Source organism: Oncorhynchus mykiss, chromosome 5 (genome assembly GCF_057628025.1).
Source record: "Oncorhynchus mykiss isolate SJ-2025 chromosome 5, ASM5762802v1, whole genome shotgun sequence".
Taxonomy (NCBI): Eukaryota; Metazoa; Chordata; class Actinopteri; order Salmoniformes; family Salmonidae; genus Oncorhynchus; species Oncorhynchus mykiss.
Genome location: NC_143026.1, coordinates 15,248,569 through 15,260,427, shown reverse-complemented (window position 1 = coordinate 15,260,427; position 11,859 = coordinate 15,248,569). Strand labels below are relative to the sequence as shown.

At 44.1% G+C, this 11,859-nt stretch overlaps 1 protein-coding gene across 46 annotated transcripts in view; it reads right to left on the bottom strand.

Moving 5' to 3' along the window:
- Window positions 1-11,859, bottom strand: part of cdk5rap2 (CDK5 regulatory subunit associated protein 2) — a 71,907-nt gene that overhangs the window by 922 nt on the left and 59,126 nt on the right. For 23 of the 46 annotated variants that reach the window (XM_036976876.2, XM_090233864.1, XM_090233866.1 and 20 more), the window contains 8 exons: window positions 11,738-11,859; window positions 11,414-11,626; window positions 6,913-6,972; window positions 3,211-3,485; window positions 2,829-2,972; window positions 2,194-2,332; window positions 597-643; window positions 410-464 (listed from right to left, as the gene is read on the bottom strand). In XM_036976876.2, the coding sequence (XP_036832771.2) occupies window positions 410-464; window positions 597-643; window positions 2,194-2,332; window positions 2,829-2,972; window positions 3,211-3,485; window positions 6,913-6,972; window positions 11,414-11,626; window positions 11,738-11,859 (1,055 nt within the window). The remainder of the gene's footprint in view (window positions 1-409; window positions 465-596; window positions 644-2,193; window positions 2,333-2,828; window positions 2,973-3,210; window positions 3,486-6,912; window positions 6,973-11,413; window positions 11,627-11,737) is intronic. The other 23 variants (XM_090233871.1, XM_090233872.1, XM_090233874.1 and 20 more) reach the window with 1 other exon arrangement.

Sequence of the window (11,859 nt, the reverse complement as noted above, 5' to 3'; positions counted from 1 at the left end):
ATAGCTGATCAATGTCTCTTCATTATGATCCATGCAGAGAGAGCTTTCAAATTGAGGTCTGAAAATCCAGTGGAATGCCCCTATAATTCCAACTGATCAATATTTTTGTGGTAAATCTTAGACAACAGAACATGCAATATATGAATCCAAAAGACCAACCAGAGAAACAACCGAGCCCAGCATGGGCCTGTGAGAATGACCAGCATGCATTTGGGTCCGGTGCTTCTTTTCATGCAACACTAAGGCTGCACACCTGATTAAGGCAGTTCACTGAGATTGCAGCAATGTCAGCTCAAGCATCATTAATTTTAACAGTAAAGTACAGTGCAGGCAAACCAAGTCATAAAAGCTATGGAACAAATCAAGTCATGCATCAGAACACTCAAACTCTGTCCCCTTACACACTTACCTTCCTCTGGTCCTCCAGACAGGCCTTTCAGCCCAAAGACGGTATAATAATTTGTCTTTTGCCCACATTTTTAGACAGAGTGAGAAGAAAGACCGATAAGAGATGGCACATTAGAGAGAGAAGGCTAAGGAGTTGGTCTGACAGACAATACTGGTTGGTGTCTGTCTAAACTGATTCTTTGACTCACCTCTAGATTCCCTCTGGCCTTCTTCAGCACTCCATGGGTTAACGACACTGGTTTGAAAGAATAACAAATCATGTCAATTCAAATGTTTGGATCTGCTTCCACACCTGCATTGCTTGCTGTTTGGAGTTTTAGGCTGGGTTTCTGTATAAGAAGGGCTTTATAAATTAATTTGATTGATCTCAATCAAATGCATTAATTCTCAGAATAGGATCTGAAGAAGTTACTGAACTAAAATAAACGCTACATGTAAAGTGTTGGTCCCATGTTTCATGAGCTGAAATAAAATATCCTAGACATTTTCCATATGCACAAAAAGCTTATTCACATCCCTGTTAGTGAGCATTTCTCATTTGCTAAGATATTCCATCCACCTGACAGGTGTGGCATATTACACAGGTGCACCTTGTGCTGGGGACCATCAAAGGCCACTAAAATGTGCATTTGTGTCACAATTGTCTCAAGTTGAGGGAGTGTACAGTTGGCATGCTGACTGCAGGAATGTCCACCAGAGCACTGAATGTTAATTTATCTACCATAAGCCACCTCCAACGTCATTTTAGAGAATTTGGCAGTACGTCCAACCGGCCTCACTACCGCAGACCACGTGTAACCACACCAGCCCAGGACCTCCACATCCGGCTTCTTCGCCTGCGGGATAGTCTGAGACCAGTCACCTGGATAGCTGATGAAACTGGGTTTGCACAACTGAAGAGCTTCTCAGGGAAGCTCATCTGCGTGCTTGTCATCCTCACCAGAGTCCTAACCAACTTCAGTGGGCAAATGCTCACATTTGATGGCCACTGGCACGCAGGAGAAGTGTGCTTTTCATTGATGAATCCTGGTTTCAACTACTGGGCAGATGGCATGTGTGGGCGAACGGTTTGCTGACGTGAACGTTGTAAACAGAATGCCCCATGGTGGCAGTGGGGTTATGGTATGGGCAGGCATAAGCTACAGACAACAAACACAACATTGCATTTCAATGCAGAGATACCGTGATGAGATCCTGAGGCCCATTGTCGTGCCATTCATCCGCCGTCAGCACCTCATGTTTCAGCATTATAATGCACGGCCCCATGTCACAATGATCTGTACACAATTCCTAGAAGCTGAAAATGTCCCAGTTCTTCCATGGTCTGCATATTCACCAGACATGTCACCACTGAGCATGTTTGGGATGCTCTCAATTGACGTGTAAGACAGCGTTTTCCAGTTCCAGCCAATATCCAGCAACTTCGCACAGCCATTGAAGAGAAGTGGGACAACATTCCACAGGCCACAATAAACAGCCTGATTAACTTTATGTGAAGGAGATGTGTCGCACTGAATGAGGCAAATGGTGGTCACACCAGATACTGACTGGTTTTCTGATCCACTACATTTTTTTCCCTTTTAAGGTATGACCCACAGATGCACATCTGTACTCCCAGTCATGTGAATCCATAGATGAGGGCCTTTAATACATTTATTTAAATTGACTGATTTCCTTATATGAACTGTAACTCAGTAAAATCTTTGAAATTGTTTATATTTGCTTAAGTATAATATGAAAGCGTTGCATTGATTCTCAAGCATGTGAGGTGAAGTGATTTCTTACGCTGGTCAATAATGACCCTCTCCATGCCCTCTTTAAGCTGGTTGGTGGTCCGCAGCCGTTTGACTGCACCGCTCAGCATCCGCTCCTGCTGGGACAGACGGCTCTTCAGACTCACTATCTCATTCTTCAACAGCTCATCCTGGGAGAGGGAAGGGTAGAGGGAGGAATAATTGTTACTTCATGACTGAGTCACCCACAACATTTACACTGGTCTTATCAGTACCCCCAATTAGTATGGAAAGTGGATGACGTCACAATCAGTCAAACGTAAACACGACTGAGACACCCTGGAGACACAATAGTTAGCAAAAGTGTAGCGCGTGCAAACATTATGCATGCAGTCTCCTTAACTGATAAGGTGTCTCCACTAATGTTTACTTTTTAACCTTTGACATCTCCCCTTTCCACACACATTGTCCAATTTATGCCAATTGCATCATTCTAATTACATGTTTGTGTGTATAGACTTTGTGTGGACAGTATTAATATATCTATTTATAATTTGTGGGAAAAATGTGTGTACTTATGTAGAGTCTTGTTTGTGTGTGCACTGAAGACTGAGTTGCGAGGGTGTGTGTATAACTGGTGTGTGAGTGTGTGTGAGAGAGAGTGAGCAATTGTGTGAGTGTGTGTACCTGCTGGTTGCTGGTTGCGGTCACAGTGCCAGAGGGCAGGGATACCCTCCAGACCAGTTTGAGCAGCTGGCCAGCCTCCTCCAGGACCTGCTGCATAGTGTTCACACTGCTGGACAGAGCCTTCAGGTGACCCTGCTCCACCACCTGGACAATAACACAGAACACTGGCTCAACATTCAATATAAACATTCGAATACTCATAATGAACACATAGGAAATGCAATGAATTATTACAGCAATTTATTGTATGAATGATTTTCAAATACTACATGCACATTATAAATACTAAAGGTAGTTGTCTGGACTTCACCTGAGCAGGAAACAGGAAAGTCTGACATGTATTAAACAAGGGAATGTGCTCATAAGAGACGGTTGTATTTACCCTGTTGTCAGTCCCCTGCTGGCTGAGTGTGCAGACACACTCCTGCAGGTGTGTGTCCATGGTGCGGGTGAGCCTCTTTCCCTCTGAGATCTGCTTCCGCAGGGCATTGTGGTCCTCGATAAGACCCAGGATGTGGCGCCCTTGGCGGTTGGCCCACAGGCGGTGGCCGGGCACCAAGCGGGATGGAGGGGGAGCCGAGCCAGAGATACTGTCCCCAGAACTGTTACTACACTGTGACACAGCGTCCATCTCCGACTGGGCTTGACGCTTCAGATCTGGCAGAGAGAACACACAAATAAATATACATACATATGCACAGTGGGGCAAAAAAATATTTAGTCAGCCACCAATTGTGCAAGTTCTCCCACTTAAAAAGATGAGAGGCCTGTAATTTTCATCATAGGTACACTTCAACTATGACAGACTAAATGAGAAAAGAAAATCACATTGTAGGATTTTTTAATTAATTTATGGTGGAAAATAAGTATTTGGTCACCTACAAACAAGCAAGATTTCTGGCTCTCACAGACCTGTAACTTCATTAAGAGGCTCCTCTGTCCTCCACTCGTTACCTGTATTAATGGCACCTGTTTGAACTTGTTATCAGTATAAAAGACACCTGTCCACAACCTCAAACAGTCACACTCCAAACTCCACTATGGCCAAGACCAAAGAGCTGTCAAAGGACACCAGAAACAAAATTGTAGACCTGCACCAGGCTGGGAAGGCTGAATCTGCAATAAGTAAGCAGCTTGGTTTGAAGAAATCAACTGTGGGAGCAATTATTAGGAAATGGAAGACATAAGGACCACTGATAATCTCCCTCGATCTGGGGCTCCACGCAAGATCTCACCCCGTGGGGTCAAAATGATCACAAGAGCGGTGAGCAAAAATCCCAGAACCACACGGGGGGACCTAGTGAATGACCTGCAGAGAGCTGGGACCAAAGTAACAAAGCCTACCATCAGTAACACACTACGCCGCCAGGGACTCACATCCCGCAGTGCCAGACGTGTCCCCCTGCTTAATCCAGTACATGTCCAGGCCCGTCTGAAGTTGCTAGAGAGCATTTGGATGATCCAGAAGAAGATTGGGAGAATGTCATATGGTCAGATGAAACCAAAATATAACTTTTTGGTAAAAACTCGTCGTGTTTGGAGGACAAAGAATGCTGAGTTGCATTCAAAGAACACCATACCTACTGTGAAGCATGGGGGTGGAAACATCATGATCCGTGTAAAGGAAAGAATGAATGGGGCCATGTATCGTGAGATTTTGAATGAAAACCTTCATCAGCAAGGGCATTGAAGATGAAACGTGACTGGGTCTTTCAGCATGGCAGTGATCCCAAACACACCGCCCGGGCAACGAAGGAGTGGCTTTGTAAAGAAGAATGTCAAGGTCCTGGAGTGGCCTAGCCAGTCTCCAGATCTCAACCCCTTAGAAAATCTTTGGAGGGAGTTGAAAGTCCGTGTTGCCCAGCAACAGCCCCAAAACATCACTGCTCTAGAGGAGATCTGCATGGAGGAATGGGCCAAAATAACAGCAACAGTGTGTGAAAACCTTGTGAAGACTTACAGAAAACGTTTGACCTTTGTCATTGCCAACAAAGGGTATATAACAAAGTATTGAGAAACTTTTGTTATTGACCAAATACTTATTTTCCATCATAATTTGCAAATAAATTCATTAAAAATCCAACAATGTGATTTTCTGGATTTTTTTTGTCATTTTGTCTGTCATAGTTGAAGTGTACCTATGATAAAAATTACAGGCCTCATCTTTTTAAGTGGGAGAACTTGCTCAATTGGTGGCTGACTAAATACTTTTTTGCCCCACTGTACAGTGGGGAGAACAAGTATTTGATACACTGCAGGTTTTCCCACTTACAAAGCATGTAGAGGTCTGTAATTTTTATCATAGGTACACTTCAACTGTGAGAGACGGAATCTAAAACAAAAATCCAGAAAATCACATTGTATGATTTTTAAGTAATTAATTAGCATTTTATTGCATGACATAAGTTTTTGATCACCTACCAACCAGTAAGAATTCCGTCTCTCACAGACCTGTTAGTTTTTCTTTAAGAATCCCTCCTGTTCTCTACTCATTACCTGTTTGAACTCGTTACCTGTATAAAAGACACCTGTCCCCACACTCAAACAGACTCCAACCTCTCCACAATGGCCAAGACCAGAGAGGGTGTAAGGACATCAGGGATACAATTGTAGACCTGCACAAGGCTGGGATGGGCTACAGGACAATAGGCAAGCAGCTTGGTGAGAAGGAAACAACTGTTGGCGCAATTATTAGAAAATGGAAGAAGTTCAAGATGACGGTCAATCACCCTCGTTCTGGGGCTCCATGCAAGATCTCACATCGTGGGGCATCAATGATCATGAGGAAGGTGAGGGATCAGCCCAGAACTACACGGCAGGACCTGGTCAATGACCTGAAGAGAGCTGGGACCACAGGCTCAAAGAAAACCATTAGTAACACACTACGCCGTCATGGATTAAAATCCCGCAGCGCACGCAAGGTCCCCCTGCTCAAGCCAGCGCATGTCCATGCCCGTCTGAAGTTTGCCAATGACCATCTGGATGATCCAGAGGAGGAATGGGAGAAGGTCATGTGGTCTGATGAGACAAAAATAGGACTTTTTGGTCTAAACTCCACTCGCTGTGTTTGGAGGAAGAAGAAGGATGAGTACAACCCCAAGAACACCATCCTTACCATGAAGCATAGAGGTGGAAACATCCTTTGGGGATGCTTTTCTGCAAAGGGGACAGGACGACTGCACCGTATTGAGGGGAGGATGGATGGGGCCATGTATCGCGAGATCTTGGATAACAACCTCCTCTCAGTTAGAGCATTGAAGATGGGTTGTGGCTGGGTCTTCCAGCATGACAACGACCCGAAACACACAGCCAGGGCAACTAAGGAGTGGCTCTGTAAGAAGCATCTCAAGGTCCTGGAGTGGCCTAGCCAGTCTCCAGACCTGAACCCAATAGAAAATCTTTGGAGGGAGCTGAAAGTCCGTATTGCCCAGCGACAGCCCCGAAACCTGAAGGATCTGGAGAAGGTCTGTATGGAGGAGTGGGCCAAAATCCCTGCTGCAGTGTGTGCAAACCTGGTCAAGAACTACAGGAAACGTATGATCTCTGTAATTGCAAGCAAAGGTTTCTATACCAAATATAAAGTTCTGCTTTTCTGATGTATCAAATACTTATGTCATGCAATAAAATGCAAATGAATTACTTAAAAATCATACAATATGATTTTCTGGATTTTTGTTTTAGATTCTGTCTCTCACAGTTGAAGTGTACCTATAATAAAAATTACAGACCTCTACATGCTTTGTAAGTAGGAAAACTTGCAAAATCGGCAGTGTATCAAATACTTGTTCTCCCCAGTGTGTGTGTGTGTGTGTGTGTGTGTGTGTGTGTGTATATATATATATATATATATATATATATATATATATATATATATATATATATATATATATATATATATATATATATATATATATATATTACACACACACCGTTAATGACTGACAACTGACACAGACGTACATTGATGTTGTACACAGTTACTCACCTCTAACTTATTGCCATACAAATGTGACATTTGTTGTGGTGAACCTACAGGCCAGTAACATACAGTACATTGTGGATTGGGTGTGCTGTGGGTTCTCACCGTGAGAGGAGTGGCAGGGAGGATCACAGCCTTCACAACCAGGAGACCTGCCTGTAACCTCTGGAACACACAACATAGGACAAATGTTTATGCCACGGGACTTTATGGTTGAATATGGGTGTGCATGCATTCAGTGAGAGAGCGAGTACATATATATCCTACCTGACGTGGGTAGTACATGATAGTGTATGGATTTCTACCTCTATATTACATACACTCCATGACCAAAAGTATGTGGGCACCTGCCCGTCGAACATCTCATTCCAAAATCATTGGCATTAATAAGGACTTGGTCCCCCCTATGCTGCCATAACAGCCTCCACTGTTCTGGGAAGGCTTTCCACTAGATGTTGGAACATTGCTACTGGGACATTAGTGAGATGTCTGATGTTGACCGATTAGGCCTGGCTCACAGTTGTTGTTCCAATTCATCCCATAGGTGTTTGATGGGGTTGAGGTCAGGGCTGTGTGCAGGCCATTCAAGTTCTTCCACACCGATTGCGACAAACCATTTCTGTATGGACCTCGCTTTGTGCAGGGGGCATTGTCCTGTTGAAACAGGAAAGGGCCTTCCCAAACTGTTGCTACAAAGTTGGAAGCACCGAATCATCTAGAATGTCATTAAGATTTCCCTTCACTGGAACTAAGGGGCCTAGCCCGAACCATTAAAAACAGCCCCTGACCATTATTCCTCCCACCAATCTTTACAGTTGGCACTATGCATTGGTGCAGGTAGCATTCTCCTGGCATACGCCAAACCCAGATTTGTCCGCGGGACTGCCAGATGGCGAAGCGCGATTCATCACTCCAGAGAACGTGTTTCCACTGCTCCAGAGTCCAATGGCGGCGAGCTTTACACCACTCCAGCCGACACTTGGCATTGAGCATGGTGATCTTAGGCTTGTGTGCAGCTGCTCGGCCATGGAAACCCATTTCATGAAGCTCCCGACTAACAGTTATTGTGCGGACTTTGCTTCCACAGGCAGTTTGGAATGCTGTAATGAGTGTTGCATCCGAGGACATACAATTTTTATGCACTACGCGCTTCAGTACTCGGGGGCCCTGTTCTGTGAGCTTGTGTGGCCTACCACTTCGTGGCTGAGCCGTTGTTGCTGCTAGATGTTTTCACTTCACAATAACATCACTTCCAGTTGACCGGGGCAGCTCTAGCAGGGCAGCAATTTGACGAACTGACTTGTTGAAAAGGTGGAATCCTCTCTGTCGTAACCGGCCGCGACCGGGAGGGTCCGTGGGGCGACGCACAATTGGCCTAGCGTTGCCCGGGTTAGGGAGGGCTTGGTCGGTAGGGGTGTCCTTGTCTCACCGCGCACCAGCGACTCCTGTGGCGGGCTGGGCGCAGTGTGCGCTAACCAAGGTGGCCAGGTGCACAGTGTTTCCTCCGGCGCATTGGTGCGGCTGGCTTCCGGGTTGGATGCGCGCTGTGTTAAGAAGCAGTGCGGCTTGGTTGGGTTGTGTATCGGAGGACGCATGACTTTCAACCTTAGTCTCTCCCGAGCCCGTACGGGAGTTGTAGCGATGAGACAAGATAGTAGCTACTACAACAATTGGATACCACGAAATTGGGGAGAAAAAGGGGTAAAATTAAAAAGAAGAAAAAAAGAAAAGGTGGAATCCTATGACGGTGCCTCATTGAAAGTGACTGAGCACTTCAGTAAGGCCATTCTACTGCCAATGCTTGAATGGCGATTGCATGGCTGTGTCCTAGATTTTATACACCTGTCAGCAACGGGTGTGGCTGAAATAGCCAAATTCACTCATTTGAAGGGGTGTCCACATACTTATGTGTTTAGCTCCAAAAGTATTGGGACAGTGACATGTTTTGGCTCTTGTACTCCAGTACTTTGGATTTGAAATGAAACAATGACTATGAGGTTAAAGTGCAGACTGTCAGAGGGTATTTGCATCCATATCGGGTGAACTGTTTAGAAATGACAGCACTTTTTGGACATACACAGAGTGCACTAAACATTAGGAACTCTGCTTTTTCCATGACAGACTGACGAGGTGAATGCTATGATCCCTTATTTATGGTACTTGTTAAAGAAGGACTTTTAAGCCTTTCAGACAATTGAAACATGGTATGTGTATGTGTGCCAATCAGAGGGTGAGTACAGTTGAAGTCGGAAGTTTACATACATTTAGGTTGGAGTCATTAAAACACGTTTTTCAACCACACCACAAATTTCTTGTTAACAAACTATAGTTGTGGCAAGTCGGTTAGGACATTACTTTGTGCATGACACAAGTAATTTTTCCAACAAATGTTTACAGACCGATTATTTCACTTATGATTCACTATCACAATTTCAATGTGTCAGAAGCTTACATACACTAAGTTGTATGTGCCTTTACTCAGCTTGGAAAATTCCAGAAAATGATGTCATGGCTTTAGAAGCTTCTGATAGGCTAATTGACATCATTTTAGTCAATTGGAGGTGTACCTGTGCATATATTTCAAGGCCTACATTCAAACTCAGTGCAGCTTTGCTTGACATCATGGGAAAATCAAAAGAAATCAGCCAAGACCTCCGAAAAAAAATTGTAGACATCCACAAGTCTGGTTCATCCTTGGGAGCAATTTCCAAATGCCTTCGGTATAAACAAACACCATGGGCCGTCATACCGCTCAGGAAGGAGACACGTTCTGTCTCCTAGAGATGAACGTACTTTGGTGCGAAAAGTGCAAATCAATCCCAGAACAACAGCAAAGGACCTGTGAAGATGCTGGAGGACACAGGTACAAAAGTATCTATATCCACAGTAAAACTAGTCCTAAATTGACATAACCTGAAAGGCTGCTCAGCAAGGAAGAAGCCACTGCTCCAAAACCGCCATAAAAAAACAGACTACGGTTTGCAACTGCACATGGGGACAAAGATCGTATTTTTTGGAGAAATGTCCTCTGGTCTGATGAAACAAAAATAGAACTGCTTGGCCATAATGACCATCTTTATGTTTGGAGGAAAAAGGGGGAGGCTTGCAAGCTGAAGAATACCATCTCCACAGTAAAGCACAGGGGTGGCAGCATCACGTTGTGGGGACTGGTGCACTTCAGTCCCCACAACACTTTGCTGCAGGAGGGACTGGTGCACTTCACAAAATAGATGGCATCATGAGTATGGAAAATTATGTGAATATATTGAAGCAACATCTCAAGACATCAGTCAGGAAGTTAAAGCTTGGTCGCAAATGGGTCTTCCAAATGGACAATGACCCCAAGCATACTTCCAAAGTTGTGGCAAAATGGCTTAAGGACAACAAAGTCAAGGTATTGCAGTGGCCATCACAAGGCCCTGACTTCAAACCTATAGACAATTTGTGGGCGGAACTGAAAAAGTGCAAGGAGGCCTACAAACCCGACTCAGTTACAACAGTTCTGTCAGGAGGAATGGGCCAAAATTCACCCAACTTATTGTGGGAAGCTTGTGGAAGGCTACCCGAAACATTTGACCCAAGTTAAACAATTTAAAGGCAATGCTACCAAATACTAATTGAGTGTATGTAAACTTCTGACCCACTGGAAATGTGATGAAAGGAATTAAGCCTAAATAAAATCACTCAACTATTATTCTGACATTTCACATTCTTAAAATGAAGTGGTGATCCTAACTGACCTAAAACAGGGATTAAATTACTAGGATTAAATGTCAGGAATTGTGAAAAATTGAGTTTAAATGTATTTGGCTAAGGTGTATGTAAACTTCCGACTTCAACTGTAGGTGCCAGGCGCACCGGTTTGTGTCAAGAACTGCAAAGAGGCTGGATTTTCCACTCAACAGTTTCCCGTGTGCATCAAGAATGGTCCGACATCCAGTCAACTTGACACAACTGTGGGAATGCCTCCAACTAATTGAGGCTGTTCTGAGGGCAAAAGGGGGTGCAACTCAAGTGTTCCTGATATTTTGTACACTCAGTGTCGTCCCTCCATTTTAGGGGACCAAAAGTATTGGGACAAATTCACTTATGTGTTTTAAAAAGTCAGAAGTTTAGTATTTGGTCCCATAGCATACAAGCTTGTGACTCTACAAACTTGTTGGATGCATTTGCTGTTTGTTATGGTTGTGTTTCATTTAATTTTGTGCCCAATATAAATTAATGGTAAATTATATATGGTGTCATTTTGGAGTCACTTGTATTGTAAATAAGAATATAATGTATAATAATTATCCTTAATCATGGTAGCATTCATATTAATGTAGAAGTGTTATATTCTTATTTACAATACAAGTGAATCCAAAATGACAATACATAATTTACCATTCATTTCTCTGACAAAACATTTATATTGGGCACATCTACAAAAAGTGCTGTTCTTTCTTAGAGTTCCCTTGATATGGATAAAAAATACCCTCAAATTAAAGCTGACAGTCTGCACTTTAACCTCAGTCATTGTATCATTTCAAATCCAAAGTGCTGGAGTACAGAGACAAGACAACCAAAAATAATGTCACTGTCCCAATACTTCTGGAGCTCACTGTACCTGAAGTAGCCAGTAGATAGTTGATATTGATGGTATCTGGGCGGTTGGGACCTCTGAGCAGCTGTTCCTCCAGTTTCTGCCTCAGGGACGTGTTGGTCTGGATGCTCCTCTCCAGCTGCAGCCTCAGGTGGCGGATCTCTGACAGCAGCTCCCCCAGGTCCACTTGGTTCGACCCAGACCCTGAACCAGACTGTTGGGCTGTACCACTGGACTCTAGAGAGGGAATGTCAGAAACAACTAAGCGACAGGTGTGTGTGTGCGCTCGCTTGTAGGATACTACCTGTGTGCTTGTAGGACACTACCTGTGTGCTTGTAGGACACTACCTGTGTGCTTGTGTGTCCCAGTTTTGATCTGTTCGTAGACCTGCAGCTCCACGCGTAGAGACTGGAGGAGGTGTTGACTGTCTGACAGCTGCTGTCTCTGCATCTTCACCTCACACTGCAAC